Source organism: Bos grunniens, chromosome 15 (assembly GCF_055505025.1).
Source record: "Bos grunniens cultivar Pamir isolate PY7600 chromosome 15, Bosgru_T2T1.0, whole genome shotgun sequence".
In the NCBI taxonomy this organism is placed as follows: domain Eukaryota; kingdom Metazoa; phylum Chordata; class Mammalia; order Artiodactyla; family Bovidae; genus Bos; species Bos grunniens.
The window spans coordinates 49387775-49408736 of NC_141179.1; the positions used below are offsets into that span (position 1 = coordinate 49387775).

Consider the following 20962-nt stretch of genomic DNA (forward strand, 5'->3'; position numbering starts at 1 on the left):
ACTATCTCTGATTGCCAGTGAATGTAAAAACACTAAAACACAGGGTGACATTTACTTCTGCCCTGAGTGATATGCCACGAGTCTTTATTGAGGCTTTGATGTTATTGAAAACAAAGATTGTGCATTTTATCCTTTGTGAATCATCTAAAGCAAGCTGAACACAACTGCATAACCATAGGAAGAAACTAACAATACACTGAATCATAAATAATATTTTAATAGAAAGATAATATTCATTCAGCAAATTATGCATTTCATGAGCATACTGCTTGCTCATTGATCTATCACATGCAACTGACACCCGGCCAATAATATGGAATAGAGGCTACGGAGTTTTTTTCTTTTCTGTAAAGACTGCATAGTAAATATTTTAGGCTTTTACTGGTCATACAGTTTTCTGTAGTAACTACTTAATTTTGATGTTGTATGATCCAGCCATTGAACATACTGAATGGGCATGGTGGTTTTCAAATCAAACTTTATTCGTAAATCAAATGGCAGGCAGATTAGACAGGCAAGTCATACTTTGCCAATCCTGATATACAGCCTTACTGGATAACCTCTAGTACTCCAGCTCCAGCCCACCCCATTAACTATCCCGTTACACCAAAAGTAACTACTATCTTGACTTTCAACATCCTAGATTAGTTTTGCTCATAATTTTCATCTATAATATAATGAAATATAAATATATACATTGAATAATACAGTATGTATGCTTTTATTTTGGAGAAGGAAATGGCAGCCCACTCCAGGATTCTTGCCTAGAGAATTCCGTGGACAGAGGAGCCTGGTAGGCTGCTGTCCATAGGGTCACACAGTGTCAGACACGACTGAAGCCACTTAGCATGCATGCATGCATTGGAGAAGGAAATGGCAACCCACTCCAGTTTTCTTGCCTGGAGAATCCCAGGGACAAAGAAGCCTGGTGGCTGCTGTCTATGGGGTCGCACAGAATCAGACACAACTGAAGTGACTTAGCAGCAGCAGCAGCATACTTTTATTTCTGGCTCATTTCACATTATCTTTAAGAGATTTTTCAACATTCAGTTCAGTTCAGTCACTCAGTCATGAGCGACTCTTTGCAATGCCATGAATTGCAGCATGCCAGGCCTCCCTGTCCATCACCAACTCCCAGAGTTCACCCAAACTCATGTCCATCGAGTTGTTGATGCCATCTAGCCATCTCATCCTCTGTCGTCCCCTTCTCCTCCTGCCCCCAATCCCTCCCAGCATCAGAGTCTTTTCCAATGAGTCAACTCTTTGCATGAGATGGCCAAAGTATTGGAGTTTCAGCTTTAGCATCAGTCCTTCCAAAGAACACCCAGGGCTGATCTCCTTTAGAATGGACTGGTTGGATCTCCTTGCAGTCCAAAGGACTCTCAAGAGTCTTCTCCAACACCACAGTTCAAAAGCATCAATTCTTTAGTGCTCAGCTTTCTTCACAGTCCAAATTTCTCATCCATACATGACTACTGGAAAAACCATAGCCTTGACGAGACAAACCTTTGTTGGCAAAGTAATGTCTCTGCTTTTGAGTATGCTATCTAGGTTGGTCATAACTTTTCTTCCAAGGAGTAAGCATCTTTTAATCTCATGGCTGCAGTCACCATCTGCAGTGATTTTGGAGCCCCCAGAAATAAAGTCTGACACTGTTTCCACTGTTTCCCCATCTATTTCCCATGAAGTGATGGGACAGGATGCCATGATCATTTTCTGAATGTTGAGCTTTAAGCCAACTTTTTCACTCTCCTCTTTCACTTTCATCAAGAGGTTTTTTAGTTCCTCTTCACTTTCTGCCATAAGGGTGGTGTCATCTGCATATCTGAGGTTATTGCGATCTCTCCTGGCAATCTTGATTCCAGCTTGTGTTTCTTCCAGCCCAGCATTTCTCATGACGTACTCTGCATAGAAGTTAAATAAGCAAGGTGACAATATACAGCCTTGATGTACTTCTTTTCCTATTTGAAACCAGTCTGTTGTTCCATGTCCAGTTCTAACTGTTGCTTCCTCACTTGCATATAGGTTTCTCAAGAGGCAGTCAGGTGGTCTGGTATTCCCATCTCTTTCAGAATTCCCACAGTTCATTGTGATCCACACAGTCAAAGGCTTTGGCATAGTCAATAAAGCAGAAATAGATGTTTTTTCTGGAACTCTCTTGCTTTATAGATGATCCAGCAGATGTTGGCAATTTGATCTCTGGTTCCTCTGCCTTTTCTAAAACCTGCTTGAACATCTGGAAGTTCATGGTTCACATATTGCTGAAGCCTTGCTTGGAGAATTTTGAGCATTACTTTACGCTAGTGTGTGAGATGAGTGCAATTGTGCAGTAGTTTGAGCATTCTTTTGCATTTCCTTTTTTTGGGATTGGAATGAAAACTGACCTTTTCCAGTCCTGTGGCCACTGTTGAGTTTTCCAAATTTGCTGGCATATTGAGTGCAGCCCTTTCACAGCATCATCTTTCAGGATTTGAAATAGCTCAACTGGAATTCCATCACCTCTAAGAGCTTTGTTTGTAGTGATGCTTTCTTTTGTTTTGTTTTACTTCTTAATTCATTCTGATCATAGCAGTGAAAACATTTTATTTTTATTTTTTAAAAATATGAATTTATTTATTTTAATTGGAGGTTACTTAATTTACAATATTGTATTGCTTTTTCCATACATCAACATGCTTTCTAAAGCCCACTTGACTTCACATTCCAGGATGTCTGGCTCTAGGTCAGTGATCACACCATCGTGATTATCTTGCTTGTGAGGCTCTTTTTTGTACAGTTCTTCTGTGTATTCTTGCCACCTCTTCTTAATATCTTCTGCTTCTTTAGGTCCATACCATTTCTGTCCTTTATTGTGCCCATCTTTGCATGAAATGTCCCCTTGATATCTCTAATTTTCTTGAAGAGATCTCTAGTCTTTCCCATTCTGTTGTTTTCCTCTATTTCTTTGCATTGATGGCTGAGCAAGGCTTTATTATCTCTCCTTGCTATTCTTTGGAACTCTGCATTCAGATGCTTATATCTTTCCTTTTCTCCTTTGCTTTTCGCTTCTCTTCTTTTCACAGCTATTTGTAAGGCCTTCCCAGACAGCCATTTTGCTTGTTTGCATTTCTTTTCCATGGGGATGGTCTTCATCCCTGTTTCCTGTACAATGTCATGAACCTCTGTCAATAGTTCATCAGGCACTCTATCAGATCTAGTCCCTTAAATCTATTTCTCACTTCCACTGTATAATCATAAGGAATTTGATGTAGGTCATACTTGAATGGTCTAGTGGTTTCCCCTACTTTCTTCAATTTCAGTCTGAACTTGGCAATAAGGAGTTCATGATCTGAGCTACAGTCAGCTCCTGGTCTTGTTTTTGCTGACTGTATAGAGCTTCTCCATATTTGACTGCAAAAAATATAATCAATCTGATTTTGGTGTTGACCATCTGGTGATGTCCATGTGTAGAGTTTTCTCTTGTGTTATTGGAAGATGGTGTTTGCTATGACCAGTACATTCTCTTGGCAAAACTCTATTAGCATTTGCCCTGCTTCATTCCGTATTCCAAGGCCAAATTTGCCTGTTACTCTAGGTGTTTCTTGACGTCCTACTTTTGCATTCCAGTCCCCTATAATGAAAAGGACATCTTTTTTGGATGTTAGTTCTAAAAGGTCTTATAGGTCTTCATAGAACCGTTCAACATCAGCTTCTTCAGCGTTACTGGTTGGGGCATAGACTTGGATTACTGTGATATTGAATGGTTTGCCTTGGAAATGAACAGAGATCATTCTGTCATTTTTTGAGATTGCATCCAAGTACTGCATTTCAGGCTCTTTTGTTGACCATGATGGCTACTCCATTTCTTCCAGGGGATTCCTGCTCACAGTGTTGGAATTGTTTATTCTTTTCAATTCTTATAATTGTATGAACACACTCAAAATTATCAGTTTTTATTTCACTGGACACTTTCATTGTGTTCAGGTTTTGGTTATAAAAACAATGCTGCTATGAAGACTATTGTGTCTTTCAAGCATGCTTATATACATTTTTGTTGGTTATATTCTACAAGTATAATTTCTAGGTCACTTTGAGATGCTACCTTTTTTTTTTTTTTTAATTAACTTATTTTACTTGGAGGCTAATTACTTTATAATATTGTGGTGGTTTTTGCCATACATTGACAAATTGTATCATACATTGACATTGAATCAGCCACAGGTGTACATGTGTCCCCCCCTTCCAAACTCCCCTCCCACCTCCATCCCCATGCCATCTCTCTGGGTCGTCCCAGTGCACCAGCTTTGAGCGCCCTGTTTCATGCATCAAACTTGGACTGGTCATCTATTCCACATATCATAATATACATGTTTCAATGCTGTTCTCTCAAATCATCCCATCCTCACTTTCTCCCACATAGTCCAAAACTCTGTTTTTATAACTGTGTCTCATTAACTGTCTTGCACATAGGGCTGTCATCATCATCTTTCTAAATTCCATATATATGTGTGTGTGTGTTAATATACTGTATTGGTGTTTTTCTTTCTGACTTACTTCAAGCTGTAAAATTAGGCTTCAGTTTTATCCACCTCATTAGAACTGACTCAAATGTGTTCTTTTTAATAGCTGAGTAATATTCCATCGTGCATATGTACCATTCTTATCCATTCATCTGCTGATGGACATGTAGGTTGCTTCCATGTCCTAGCTATTGTAAACAGTGCTGCAATGAACATTGGGGTACATGTGTCTCTTTCAATTCTGGATTCCTTGGTGTGTATGTCCAGCAGGAAGATTGCTGGGCCATACGGCAGTTCTATTTCCAGTTTTTTAAGGAATCTCCACACTGTTCTCCATAGTGGCTGTACTAGTTTGCATTCCCACTAACAGTGTAAGAGTGTTCCCTTTTCATCACACTCTCTCCAGCATCTATTGTTTGGCTATGTCAGATATCTTTTCATGTGTTTAAGCACTTTGCTACAGATGAGCCTGTTTGCAGGACACAGGGATAGAGACACAGACATAGAGAATGGACATGTGGACACAACAAGGGACAGAGAGAGTGAGAGGAATTGGGAGAGATGGATCGACATACACTACCGTGTGTAAAATAGATAGCGAGTGTGAAGCTGCTGTACAGCACAAGGGGCTCAGCTTGGTGCTCTCTGATGACCCAGATGGGTGGAATGGGGGAGGGGTGCTGGGAGGGAGGTCCAAGAGGGAAGGGATATATGTAGACATATAACTGATTCACTTCATTGAACAGCAGAAAGTAGTACAACATTGTAAAGCAATTATACTCCAATAAAATAAAATGTAAACCCTCCCCCAAAGCACTTTTCATCTAGTTTCTTATGAAGTGTTCATTCCAAACTTTTTTCCATTTTTCTATTTTTCCATTTTTCTATTGGCTTGTTTGATTTTTCTTATCAATTTTATAGAGTTATTTATATATCCTCTTCTTAATATTCATTTTCTTGAAAGTCTGTTTTGATGGATGGAATTTCCCATTTTAATTTAGAGAAAACTTTTTTTCTTTATATTTAGTGCCTTATATGTTAAAGAAATAGTGGTTTCTATTCCAACAACTTAAATATACTTCACAGTGTTATCTATAGGAACTTTATTATTTTACTGTTTGCATTTACATCTATAATTTATTTGGAAGAGATTTTTGTTTAAGGTATGAGGTGGAGGTGATGCTTATTTTCTTTATAGGAATATAAAATTAACCTAGCAACTTTCATTAAAGAGACCCATCTTTTCTCCACTGTTATATGGCTCCATATAGAGTGTCCATATATGTAGTGTATAAGTTTTGGATTCTTTTCTGCTTTAATACTCCATTTGTCTAATTCTGGGAAAAAATCACATTGTCATAATTATTGTAGCTTTGTAACAGTTCTGTTATTGAATAGAGTAAAACAACTTTATTTCTAAAAAATTATTGTGACATTAGAATAACTAGTTAATACACACACACACACACACACACACCAATCTACACAGGAATTCTGAGGTTTCAGTGGGATTACACTGGACAATCCTGGGGAGAATGTTTCACAAGACTTTACTGAATTATTCAGTCCATGAATATGATTTATACCTCCATTTACTTGGTTTCTTTAGTTTCAATGCTGTTTTATAGTTTTCAGAGTAGAAGCGTTTTATACCTTTGTGAAATTTATTCTTAAATATGTGGTTTTTCATGTATTTTAAACAGTAATCCTTTAAATCTACTCTTACGGTTGTTGGTGGAAAAGATGAAAAATATTCTTTCTGTAGTGACATACCATAAATCTTATTTGTTGATTCATTTCAGTCTTCTACTTAATCTATAAGGCTTTCAATAAATAATAGTATTTACTTTTCTTCTTTCCTTTCCATTTATTCTCTCTGTGTGTGTTACTTCCCTTTGGGTGCCTGGATTGGCTGGGTTCTTCTTTGCGGTGTTGAATAAAATTGGTTTTATAAAACTCATTAGGAAGTGTTCCTTATTTTCCTGTTCTCTCAAAGAGTTTGTGTAGTTGGAGCCTATAGTTTGGAAATTAAAGCAAATTGTTCTGTGCTTTCTTTCTGTCCGTCTCCCTTCCTACTGTCCTTCTCTTCCTTCCTTTTTCTCTCTCCCTGCATTCCTTTCTCCATTTTGTCTATCTTTCTTCCCTTCTACTTTTATGTCTTTGTGTTGGTTTGTACATATGAATATAATGTATTTGATAATTATGGGATTATTGAGCCTTTTTTCTCTTTATTACTATTCAAAACTGTGCGTTTTAGATATTTTCACATCTTATCTGAATTTTCAAAAAAATTGGTACCCTGGTTTTAAAAATTGTTTTCTTTTACATCTTCAAAAGTGTCTGTTGAATTAGTAATGATGTCATTTCTTCATTCCTAATTTTGATTTTTTATGCTTTTCCTCAACTATAATTGATAATTCTTTCAAGTCAAGTTTACTAGTCTTTCTAATGAGTTAATGCTTGTCTTTTTAATCTTATTTATTAGTTAATAGTTCTTAAACAAATCTTTTTGCACTAACATTTATTACTTTATCTCATTTTTTTTTTCCTGGGGGAGGGGAAGATGTGTTCTTTACTTATTTTTCTAAATTCTGGAGGTAAATACTTAACTAACTTGTTTTCAGAGTTTCTTTTATTTCCTATTAGACTCATTTTTTGGGCTTCCAAGAGAGTTCCAGAAAAACATCTATTTCTGCTTTATTGACTATGCCAAAGCCTTTGTGTGGATCACAATAAACTGTGGAAAATTCTGAAAGAGATGGGATTACCAGTCCACCTGATCTGCCTCTTGAGAAATTTGTATGCAGGTCAGGAAGCAACAGTTAGAACTGGACATGGAACAACAGACTGGTTCCAAATAGGAAAAGGAGTACGTCAAGGCTGTATATTGTCATCCTGCTTATTTAACTTCTATTCAGAGTACATCATGAGAAACGCTGGACTGGAAGAAACACAAGCTGGAATCAAGATTCCCGGGAGAAATATCAATAACCTCAGATATGCAGATGACACCACCCTTATGGCAGAAAGTGAAGAGGAACTCAAAAGCCTCTTGATGAAAGTGAGAGTGGAGAGTGAAAAAGTTGGCTTAAAGCTCAACATTCAGAAAATGAAGATCATGGCATCTGGTCCCATCACTTCATGGGAAATAGATGGGGAAACAGTGGAAACAGTGGCAGACTTTATTTTTCTGGGCTCCAAAAACACTGCAGATGGTGACTGCAGCCATGAAATTAAAAGATGCTTACTCCTTGGAAAGAAAGTTATGACCAACCTAGATAGCATATTCAAGAGCAGAGACATTACTTGGCCAACAAAGGTTCGTCTAGTCAAGGCTATGGTTTTTCCTGTGGTCATGTATGGATGTGAGAGTTGGACTGTGAAGAAGGCTGAGCACCAAAGAATTGATGCTTTTGAACTGTGGTGTTGGAGAAGACTCTAGAGAGTCCCTTGGACTGCAAGGAGATCCAACCATTCCAATCTGAAGGAGATCAGCCCTGGGATTTCTTTGGAAGGAATGATGCTAAAGCTGAAATTCCAGTACTTTGGCCATCTCATGCGAAGAGTTGACTCATTGGAAAAGACTCTGATGCTGGGAGGGATGGAGGCAGGAGGAGAAGGGGAGGACAGAGGATGAGATGGCTGGATGGCATCACTAACTCAATGGACGTGAGTCTGGGTGAACTCCGGGAGTTGGTGATGGACAGGGAAGCCTGCCGTGCTGCGATTTATGGGATCGCAAACAATCGGATACGACTGAGCAACTGATCTGATCTGATTTGAGTGGTAAAGCATCCGTCTACCAATGCAGGAGATGCAGGTTTGATCTCTGGGTCAGGAAAATCCCCTAGAGAAGGAGATGGCAACCCACTGCAGTGTTCTTGGCTGGGAAATCCCATGGACAGAGGAGCCTAGTGGGCTATAAAGGCCATGGGGTTACAAAATAGTCAGACATGACAGTGACTAAGTAACAAACATTCATTTTCTACTAAAATTTCTCTCTAAGCCCAGTTTTAGCTTTATCTCTATTTTTCATTTGTTGGAGAAGAAAATGGCAAGAAGAGGAAATATATAAAGACTTTATAACAGAAGAAAAACAAACAAAAGTGTAAGACTTTATTTGTGGAGGGTGGAAGTAGGGTAAGGCATAATAGAAGCTGCAAGGTGGTGACAGAGGCACAACTGTATGTACATAATTAATATTACAACTTTACTAACATCATTTTTCTACCATTGTTCAGTTTTACTAACTTTCAGGGGAAAATAACAAAGGAAACAATTAATACTGTTTACAAAAAGCTCAAATGCTATTAAACTCCTAAATCCAGTCACCTTAAGATGTAAATATTTCTACAAGATATGAAATAAGGCACACAATATTTTTCCTTCAGTGCATTATTTCATACTCTTTACCCAATTCTAATCCTTCTTTCGTATGTCTTGAGGCTTGCCTGGTGTCTCAAATGGTAAAGAATCTGCCTGCAATTCAGACGATGAGTTCAATCCCTGGGTCAGGAAAATTCCTCTGGAGAAGAGAATGCTTACCCACTCCAGTATTCTTGCCTGGAGAATTCCATGGACAGAGGAGCCTGGCAAGCTAATCTTATGTCAGAAGATTTTTGTGAGGGAATAAAAGGTATGTGCTTTTGAACTGTGGTGTTGGAGAAGACTCTTGAGAGTCCCTTGGACTGCAAGGAGATCCAACCTGTCCATCCTAAAGGAGATCAGTCCTGGGTATTCATTGGAGGGACTGATGTTGAAGCTGAAACTCCAATACTTTGGCCACCTGATGCAGAGAGCTGACTCATTTGAAAAGACCCTGATGCTGGGAAAGATTGAGGGCAAGAGGAGAAGGGGACAACAGAGGATGATATGGTTGGATGGCATCACCGACACAATGAACATGGGGTTTGGGTGGACTCCGGGAGTTGGTGATGGACAGGGAGGCCTGGTGTGCTGTGGTTCATGGGATCGCAAAGAGTTGGACATGACTAAGCCACTGAACTGAACTGAAAGGTGATGTATAATATTGTCAGAAGAGACAGGAAAGCACTAAATTTTACTACCGTTTCTGTTTTTTCCCTTGTGTGTCAGTTGCTCAGTCATGTCCAACTCTTTGTGATCCCTTGGAGTGTAGTGCTCCAGACTCCAAAACCCATGGGATTTCCCAAGCAAGAATACTGGAGTGAGTTGCCATTTCCTTCTCCATGGGATCCTCCCTCTTAGAGTCTTGTAATCTTCATTATCTACCCTTGAGTACTCAAGAATTAGAGCTGGTGCTAGAAAGTTTAGAATTCAAGTTCAGCAATAGTAGATCATAATGCCAGAACTATAGAATCCCTATGTATAAACCAGGACAAAAAATACATTTATATGACATTAAGGGATTGAAGATTAACATTTCTTAGATTCCCTCAAATCAGAAGAATAAAGAGATAATTTTTTTTTTCCAGGGAATCATGGATTTTTTAAAAAGAGAATCTAATAAAACTTCCAATTCCAGATGATTGTTCTTCAAGCTTTCATACTGTCACTTTACCAGGCACAAAGGTTATTTTATAACCTCACATATAACCTCTCTTACTCCTTTCACCATCTCACGCATCCCTTACTCCAGCTATAGTAACCATGTACAATCCTTGGTGTATCAGGCTATGTCACATTTCATTGACTTCAGAGACCTGTGCCCTGGACCTGGAAGATCCTTACGTTTTCACATGTTACATATTATTCTTAGTTCAAGTAGTTAGCTCTTCAAACAATTCTTTGAGTCTGCAATTTGATCTAGATATTTTCTTCAGTGTCATATAGCCTTCTGGATATAATTCTTTGGTAACACTCCTATTCACTGCCATTATTATATATATTTAACTTTATGTCCCTGACACTAGACTATATAAACTAGACTATAGAGGACAAGGATGTTTCTTATATAAACTTGTATTACCACCACTAAGGAAAAGTGTAATGTTACTCACAATAAAATGTTGAAGGAAGGGAGGAAGAAAGTAAGGTTATTTCTATCTAGGACATTGCATGATCAGACTTGCTACTTTGTGTTTGGAAATAGTTGGTAGAAAGCTTTACGGATTTGTTTGGTCTTCACACTATATATAATAGGGTTCAGCACTGGGGGAAATAGAAAATGGAGATTTGACATCAGTGTATGGACATATGGAGGAGCACTATGCCCAAACCGATGTACCAAAGCCAAGATGACCCAGGGGATGTAGAAGATGGCAACAGCCCCAATGTGAGAGATGCAAGTGCCAAAAGCCTTTTGCCTTTCCTCTGGGGAAGTGATGCTAAGGATGGACTTGATGATCAGCATGTAGGAGAGGAAAATGCAGGGAATATCTATACCTGAGGTCAGGATGAGAGCAACCAAACCACAGATACTGTTGACCTTGATACTTGAGCAAGAACACTTAATCACATCAGGGTGGTAGCAATAGGAGTGAGAAAGCACATTAGGACCGCAGAAGGATAACCTCTTAAGGAGCAGGAGCAAGGGCATCAGGTTGACCAGCATTCGTACAAAAATTACCACACCAGCTTTGATGATTCTAGAGTTGGTTAGAATCATAGCATATCTTAGGGGGTTGCGGATGGCAACAAAGCGGTCAAAAGCCATGGCCAAAAGCACAGAAGATTCCATGAGGGTGAATCCATGCAGAAAGAACATCTGCAGAATGCAAGCATCCAGGCTGATGACCCTGGCATTGAACCAGAGGACACCAAGTGTTGTGGGAAGAGAGGAAATAGTGATGCCAATGTCGGTGGTGGAGAGCATGGAGAGGAAGTAGTACATGGGCTCATGGAGGCTGGAGTTTGTGATCACTACATATAGGACGGTGGTATTCCCCAAAAGGGCAATCACACAAAGGCAGCAAAAGGGGATAGAAAACCAGATGTGAAAATCTTCTAGCCCTGGAACTCCAGTCAAGAAGAAAGTTGGGGAAGTGGCATTACCAATCGACAGCATGGTGGCCTAAGTGAAATGGTATTCTTCACTTAGTTCCTGCAATGATACATTTCATTGAGTCGAAACTACTGTCTGTCAGATATTCTGATAATTGTTCTAATTATTATACCTCATGTAGTCCCTACAGAGTTAGAAGTAGCTTTTATCTATTATCTTTATTTTACAGATAAATTTTAGCTAGATTAAATTAACCCATTAAACAAGTAAAAGACAGTGTGACTCAAACTTGTCATTTTTCCTAACTGTCATACTTAGCATATGCTATGAACAGCAGGACTGAAGCTAGGGTGAGGCAAGTAAGACATTTGCCTTGGGAATGGAATATAAGGATGGTGCTAAAAAAAACAACTCACAGCAATTGGATAGATACCATTTTTATGCAATATTTAAAAAAGTCAAAATCAATGCAAAAATATCCATGACAAACAGAACATCAAAATTCTGAACCAGAGCTGTGTCAAACCACACTGGAGTCCAAAGCAAAATGAAAAATGTACATCACTATGTACATGTTTTTATGCATTTTTTGATACTTAACGTTTTGCAGAACATTAACATAACTTGAAAATGTTGACAAATGAAAAGTAATTGTATTAAATCTCACATTATTATTTTATATTTAAATATTTTATTTATATAATAATAGAATTATAATTTTACTTCAGCTAATTATAAATTATTTATAATTCTCACGAATCTCCAATATGGCAATTTTCTCAACTGAAAATGAGATAAATGGGACTTCCCTGCTGGTCCAATGGTTAAGATTTCATGTTTCCAATGCAGGGGGATTGGGGTTTGATCCTTAAATCCCTGGCTGGGGAACTAAGATCCCATAGGCCACACAGTATGGCCAAAAAGAAAAGAAAGAAAATAAGGTAAGCAAAAAAGTAGGTTTAAAAATATATTGTTGATAAGTTCGCTTTCATTAAAACTAAGGGTTCACATTTTTTTCTTTTGCACTAAACTGTAATATGACTTGGCATGGTACAGAATTTTATTTAAAACTTTGACGTTTTATTGATCATGGACTAAAAAATTAGATTAGATTAGATTAAAATACTGCATTAAAACATTATTTATCATAATTGCTAAATTTTTTGGTGTCCCCTTAAGTTTTTCACTCCCCTCCCTGTAGTACTGACCTTTAGCAGTTGCTATCCTTGGATGACCTCTCATTCCAACTTTCTCTGCTGCTGCTGCTGCTGCTTCAGTTGTGTCCGACTCTGTGTGACCCCAGATTCTCCAGGCAAGAACAATGGAGTGGGTTGCCATTCCTTCTCCAATGCATGAAAGTGAAAAGAGAAAGTGAAGTCGCTCAGTCGTGTCTGACTCTTAAATGATGCTAAAAAGAATTTTAATGATTCTGAGTTTCAGGAAAAGTTTCAATACTTAACTTGTATTTTAAAATTTTAGAGCACTGCTGGAGGGTTTCTTTTTCCCCTCCCATTTCCAGCTCCTTCCCCACTATTTCCCCAATCCTAGAAAGAGAAAGGAAAGAAATATTTCTTTCTCTTTCATATTTCTACTCCAGCTTTCCCCACCTCTCTGTGACCTTGGTGCTTCTCCCCCACATCTTCTCTTTTTGTCATCTCCATACCTGCTATTCACTGGAGGAAAAAGTTCCCTGCCTTTACAAGACCCCATCAAAGAGATAAGTGAAAACTCCTGACTGATGGAACTGCTTTCTGGGGCACTTGGCTGGGGAAAATCTACAATTTCAGCCTTTTCAAGCAGGAGCAAATAGCCATTTATATAGCTTTTCCCGCATGACAACCCTGCCAAGAGCAGAATCCCTAGCTCCAGAGGGGCCTCCTAACCCACCCCAGAGAAAATGTATGAATTTTTTCAGGCAATTGATACACTTGAGGAAAACCTCTTGAGTGTAATATTTTTGCAAAGACATTAAGCACAGCTTTCTTGCTGTGAATTACACCCTTGGAAGGGGGAAGAGATGGAACTGACGTAACTGAGTATCAACACAGGACTGCACAGGCAGGTCTCACTACATATATCATCTGATATTCTTACTTTAGCATCTCATTACTTACATTATGCATTTAAAGGAAAAAAAATCCCCAAGCATCCAGTATCCTGCATTGAACCTGAGGGATGGTGCAGGGAAGGGGGAGGGGGGGTTCAGGATGCGGGGCACGTGTGTGTCTGTGGCGGATTCATGTTGATGTGTTGCGGAGCCAATACAACATTGTAAAGTTAAAAAATAAAATAAAATATAAAAAAAGAAATATAAAAAAAATCATTGACAGAAAGAAGCACTAGTAAGTATTATTTCAAAGACGTCAGGAGGGATTAAAAGGAACAAAAAAGATCAAAACAAACTGCAAAAACAAGTCTTCAATAAATAGAATTTTTTGGCATGTTCAGAAATAATGATAACTATCATTTTTGAGCAGCTCCTATGTGCTGTATTTTATGGCTTAATTAATTCACACATTTGTGGCTGTTTTCACTGATAAATTCATTTAAATAATTATGGTGAGTATGTACTATGTTCTGACCTGTTCTGACAGTGACATCTAATAATGGGGGAAGCAGATACATTACATTTACTTAAACCAATTTCTCAGTTTTATTTGGCTGTGCTAGGTCTTAGTTGTGGCATGCAGGATCTTCGATCTGCCTTGTGTCACACAGGATCTTCTCATTGCCTGTGTGGGATCTTTAGTTGAAGCAGGTGGGATCTAGTTCCCTGACCAGGGATTGAACCTGGGGCCTCTACACTGGGAATGTAGAGTCTTAGCCACTGGACCACCAGGGAGAGTGAAAAGTGGTAGTCAATCAGTCATGTCCAATTCTTTGCAACCCCATGGACTGTAGCCCAGCAGACTCTTCTGTCCATGGAATTCTCCAAGCAAGGATACTGGAGTGGGTTGCCATGCCCTCCTCCAGGGGATCTTCCTGACCCAGGATCAAACCCAGGTCTCCTGCATTGCATGGGGATTCTTTGCTGTCTGAGCCACCAGGGAAGTCCCTACTTAAACTATTTTGGATTAAATATGTTGAGCTGAGGAGACTAGCCTGGATTATCCAGGTGGACTTGATGTAATAACAAAGGTTTTTATAAGAAGGAGGCACAAAGCTCAGAGGTGGAGTAGGACACAGAACTATGGAAGGAGAGATTGGAGATCTGTAAGGAAAGGGACATAAGCTAAGGAATGCAGACAAGCTCTAGAAACTGGAAAAGGCAAGGAAACAGATTTTCCGCTAGAGCCTCCAGAAAGAATACAACTCTGCTGATACCTTGCTTTTTAGCCCCACAACTTTTATTTTAGACCTTGACCTCCAAACTGTAAGATAATACATTTGTGGTATTTTAAGCCACTGAATTTATACTAATTTATGGTAATTTGTTAAGCAGTGCAAAAATGCTAATTCAGAACTCACCCACAAGGCAGTGTGAGCAAAGGTTACTCCACTGGTGTCCAAATGCCTTTTCTGCTGTTGGCAAATAGCTACACTGCTTTTGGCACCTAAAGCTAAGATCTCTCCTTTTTAATCATCTCCTTTTTTAAAATCTGTTTTATTTATTTATTTATTTTGCTTTACAATATTGTATTGGTTTTGCCATACACTGACATGAGTCCACCATGGGTGTACATGTGTTCCCCATCGTGAACCCCCCTCCTTCCTCCTCCCCATCCCATCCCTCTGGGTCATTCCAGTGCACCAGCCCCGAGCACCCAGTATCATGCATCCAACCTGGACTGGCGATTCACTTCACATGTGATAATTTACACGTTTCAATGCCATTCTCCTATATCATCCCACCCTAGCCCTCTCCCACAGAGTCCAAAAGACTGTTCTATACATCTGTGTCTCTTTTGTTGTCCCTCATACAGGGTTATTGTTATCATCTTTCTAAATTCCATATATATGCATTAGTATACTGTATTGGTGCTTTTCTTTCTGGCTTACTGCACTCTGTATAATAGGCTCCAGTTACATCCACCTCATTAGAATTGATTCAAATGTATTATTTTTAATGACTGAGTAAACCATTGTGTATATGTACCACAGCTTTCTTATTCATTCCACTTGGAGGATTCTATTTGGAGATGAGGCTAAAAATGCCCCCAAAATCAATTATATGAATTATTTAAAATTTAATACTTGCTAATAAATACATAGTTTAGAAAGGCTATTTCATGTTTAATTATATAATTTAATCCACAAAATAACACTATATAATTTATTTATAATTATCATTCTAATTTAACAGAAAAGGAAACTGAAGTCCCAGTGTGTTAAAGCAATTTATTCAAATTTGTACAGCTGGTAAATTGTGGCATGTAACCCTAACATTAAATATGTTTCCGCTCAATTACTGCTCCTCATCATGTTTGAAGGAGTGCATACTTCAGAGGTATAACAACAAATATAAATAATACAACTTTCCTTTTTGCTATCACTTTCTACATGAGTTCATACTGAAAGTATAACCATTTTGGAATCTGACTGATTGGTGTTTAAATCTTAACTCTGTCATCACTAGGTTGTGACATTGGGTATGTGCTTGTCTCATTGATAAAATGTGGATAATAATATAATAATATTGTGAAAATGACTTGAGACAAAGTCTGTACAACACAACATAGTGTTTGTCACATGGATGCTGCTCAATGAATGGGAGACTCATTTGGATAGAACTTGGCAAAAACTGATATTTTTGAAATTACATTTGGAGTATTTACAATATTCTAGTTGTGAATTAAATAAAAGTTTCTGTATACTCTATGTATATTATATATAGTATATAGATGACACCACCCTTATGGCAGAAAGTGAAGAGGAACTCAAAAGCCTCTTGACGAAAGTGAAAGTGGAGAGTGAAAAAGTTGGCTTAAAGCTCAACATTCAGAAAACGAAGATCATGGCATCCGGTCCCACCACTTCATGGGAAATAGATGGGGAAACAGTGGAAACAGTGGCAGACTTTATTTTTCTGGGCTCCAAAATCACTACAGGTGGTGACTGCAGCCATGAAATTAAAAGACGCTTACTCCTTGGAAGGAAATTTATGACCAATCTAGATAGCATATTCAAAAGCAGAGACATTACGTTGCCAACAAAGATTCGTCTAGTCAAGGCTATGGTTTTTCCTGTGGTCATGTATGGATGTGAGAGTTGGACTGTGAAGAAAGCTGAGTGCCAAAGAATTGATGCTTTTGAACTGTAGTGTTGGAGAAGACTGTTGAGAGCCCCTTGGACTGCAAGGAGATCCAACCATTCCATTCTGAAGGAGATCAGCCCTGGGATTTCTTTGGAAGGAATGATGCTAAAGCTGAAACTCCAGTACTTTGGCCACCTCATGGGAAGAGTTGACTCATTGCAAAAGACTCTGATGCTGGGAGGGATTGGGGGCAAGAGGAAAAGGGGACGACAGAGGATGAGATGGTTGGATGGTATCACTGACTCGATGGACATGAGTCTCAGTGAACTCTGGGAGTTGGTGATGGACAGGGAGGCCTGGTGTGCTGCAATTCATGGGGTCGCAAAGAGCCGGATACGACTGAGCGACTGATCTGATCTTATCTGATCTGATACAGAATAAAACTATGGAAAATGTTAATTGTTCTTATCGCTAGTTTGAAAATGACAACAGCTGATTTGTTTGGTTTCTTCACCCAATTCTTTTATCTCCCTCTCATGGTAGAAAGGAACTTTTAAAAAATGCAATATGCACACACTTATGCCATGAGGAATTGTCAGAATGAGTAAGAAAGTGTTTGTTCATCCTATATCTACTTGCCCAAGTTCACTATTACAAGGGACTTATTCATTTTAAGAATCTACTCATTCTAATTATTGAGCCAGGTAGAATAAAATTGAGGACTTGGGTTGGTGCTCTTCCTGGATATCATGTTGCAAGTAAATGAAGAAGACACAATTCATGTCACAGTCCAAGTAGGGCTGGACATAAAGTTCTTCCCCTAGAATACTTCACAGGCACACTGCAGACAATTCCTGAAGAAAAGACACTGTGATCCTATCCTTTCTCAATCTTCTTTATTCCCTCTGCTTTCTCCAAACAGGTGTGCTAACAATGCTTACTTTTTTAGTGGAACAGGCTATAACAAGAAAGGTTACAAGACCTTGATGTGCTCCCTCTGTGGGGTAATCTTTCATTGATTTTTGAAAGGAATCCAGGGTTTTAGTGACTAGAGTTTTGAGATGCAATTATGTGCACTATTTAAGTGGGGAGAGAGGCTTCTAGGAGGCTGAGGCTCAGCCACACAGAATTCATCAGTAGTGGCATTGTCTTCCCAATTCATCTGCTTCTCTTTCTATGTGTGACTTGATGGATAACGGGTGTAGAGGAAAAGATATGTGTATATATGTCCAAAGTGGCATCAGTCACCTCATTCCCCTCGTTAGTACTGCTTTCAACACTTGGCAGAGTCAACTACAGAACCAGCATTCACAGCACAGTTGGAACGCCAAAGAGAATAGCAGCGTAAATTTATCATGCCCTTTGGATAAGGGGCCAGTCTGGGCTTAAGAATTTTGAAGGGTTAAGAAGATGAGTAGCACTGAAATATGTATAATATCATATATGAAACTAGTCGCCAGTTCAGATTCGATGCACGATACTGGATGCTTGGGGCTGGTGCACTGGGACAACCCAGAGGGATGGTATGGGGAGGGAGGAGGGAGGAGGGGGGAGGGTTCAGGATGGGGAACACATGTATGCCTGTGGTGGATTCATTTCGATATATGGCAGAACCAATACAATATTGTAAAGTTTAAAAAAAAAAAAAAAAAAAAAAGATGAGTCGTGCTTAATATCAGGATAATAGTAAATACTTTCTCCATAAGTTCAATGTGATTTAATTCAATAAAGTGATTATTTTGTTGACCCCTGCCCCCATTAATTGCAACACACTCCAGTACTCTTGCCTGGAAAATCCCATGGAGGGAGAAGCCTGGTAGGCTACAGTCCATGGGGTCTTGAAGGGTCGGACACAACTGAGCGACTTCACTTTCACTTTTCACCTCCATGATTGGAGAAGGAAATGGCAACCCACTCCAGTGTTCTTGCCTGGAGAATCCCAGGGACAGAAGAGCCTGGTGGGCTGCTGTCTCTGGGGTCGCACAGAGTTGGGCATGACTGAAGCCACTTAGCAGCAGCAGCAGCAGCCCCACCCCCCTCCCCCCCCCCCCCCCCCCATTAAGTAAGCAAGGAATTCAATGTGTGCGTGTTGCTAAGTCTCTTTGCAACCCCATGGACTGCTACGCTCCTCTGTCCATGGATTTCCCAGGCAAGAATACTGGAGTTGGGGGTCATTCCTTCTCTAGGGGATCTTCCCGACCTAAAGATCGAATCCATGTCTCCCGCTTGGCAGGCGGATGGATTATTTACCACTGTGCCATCTGGGAAGCGCAAGGATTCAATACTGTGAGCAATTGTTGACTGAGTGGGTGATTGAATACAGACAGGAGACCAGACCACAGCTATGTGCTTTTAACTGTGTCTCTGTATTTGCTCTGGTCTTACCTAATGCATAAGTTGGCCATCAAGCTGCAAGGCAGAGATATTTCTTGTTGTGATTTAAAAATACTTTTCTATTAGTGCATCTGTGAAAGTAAAGGGCTTTTCTGAATTCCCGTGAAACAGCTATTGCGTCAGAAGTCTGATAAAGAACAATGCCTGCTAGTGTGAATGAGGGAAATGTGATGTTGAATGTATATAACGGAGAAGAAATATTATGCATCTGTGGGCCTTTCTGAAAAATTTCTGATCAGGAATTTAGATTCATGGATGCAGGTACATTTCTGAAGCCTTCTCTCTTGCTTTATATTTCATTAGAATGAATTTTCAAAAAAGACTAATTCTCTAATTTTCCTACCTGGGAAATAAAGTGTTTCTGGGTGTCTGCTAGTATATTCTTTTTTTTTCTGCTAGTATATTCTTAAAGTAAGTATCTCTGAAAAAATGCTAATGTCAAATTTTAACTATTTTTTAAATGCTTGGATCCAGAATTGAGTTACACATGCTAGATTATCATAGATTTTATCATAGATTTTATATTGATAAAATATATTCACACTGGATATATTCATATTGACCAATATAAATAATATTTATTAAGTGTCTACTGTGGACCAGACAGGTTTGTAGCTACACTCAGTGTAGAGAAACATTTGAGAAGGTTATATGTATAGCATAACAATCAACTTATCATATTTAAATGTTTAAAGAATCTAACTGGGTATTTAAATAGATGGGTACACAAGTATTAAAATTAAAGTGTATCTCCCTTTTAAGAAGGAATCAATCGTATTATAGTAATTATATGTATAATAGTAACTGCATTAGAGTAATTATGGTAGCTAAAGCAAAGGAAGAAGTAGAGTCCCTGAGACCTACAGCAACAGGATGACATGAGTATTAGGGGCACAGGCCACATGCCTTGGGCAGGGCTTCTCCAATGGGTAGCTAGAGAATAGCCTGGAATATCATAGCTTATGGTGTTGTAATGACATATACACCAAATTCAATCACAGAGAAGATCATACATATGGTCTGGCATCAACATACATCAGTTTCAGCATAGCCACATGCTTACAGTAGGTCTAAGGGATGATTTGGTTGAGGTAAAATATCAATCAGGAGAACATGGAGCAAAGGGGGTTCACTCCTACAATGCTTTTGTTATTACAGCTGTTCCCAGCTTGACTGCCAATTACTGGAATATGATGAAATGGTGGAGTAGGAAGCATATGGAGACATCCAGTACCAGATGGCACATGGCCAACCCTGACTGACAGAGTATGGATAAAGCAGACCTGTTGGAGCAGAAGCAGTTACAGTAGTTGATTTTATGTGTTTAGAACCAATAAAATGGACAGCATCTCAGATCAGGTGAGAGTAAGAGGGTCTCCCCACCATGAAAGCTAGCAGGGTCAGAAAGAAATACATGTTTCATAGAAGTAGTAAGTGCAGGACACATCACAGAGGGGGCTGATTCTCACAACAGCCATTGTGTAGCATATACAGGACAGGAAACAGATCCAGATTGGGGAGCCTCCCACCTTGAAAAGACACAAGGAGTTGGTGGAGAGCTGGTCGACAATGATGGCATCAGAGGATGACTACTGTTGGATTAGGAGCCTACCTTTTATTTGGCAAAATTAATACAATATTGTAAAGTTTAAAAATAAAATAAAATTAAAAAAAAATAAAAATAAAAAATAAAAACACTAATTCCTCAAAAAAAACAAAGAGACTAATTGAGTCACAAGCACATTATTTTCGAGAAGTCTGGGAATTATGAGAGCTGAGTAATTAGAAAATGGTCTGAACTGGAAATCGCTTATCATATGTTAATAAATACACATATTTTCCTAAATTAAACCTTAAAATGAGCTATATTTTCTCCTGATGGTATGTTTATAAATCACAAGCCCAAATTTATGGAATGAAGAATAAACACTTTAAACTTTGTCTCCAAATGGA

General features: G+C 38.9%; 1 protein-coding gene and 1 non-coding gene across 2 annotated transcripts; both read right to left on the reverse strand.

Annotated features, from left to right (window-relative positions):
• Positions 1-10548: 10548 nt before the first annotated feature.
• Positions 10549-11484, reverse strand: LOC147358029 (olfactory receptor 51F1-like). The gene has a single exon (XM_086342027.1). The coding sequence runs from the start codon at positions 11482-11484 to the stop codon at positions 10549-10551; it is 936 nt and encodes a 311-aa protein (XP_086198153.1).
• A 2706-nt stretch (positions 11485-14190) lies between these two features.
• Positions 14191-14263, reverse strand: TRNAG-CCC (transfer RNA glycine (anticodon CCC)). Its single transcript has one exon. It is a non-coding gene; the product is annotated as a tRNA-Gly (tRNA).
• Positions 14264-20962: the final 6699 nt, after the last annotated feature.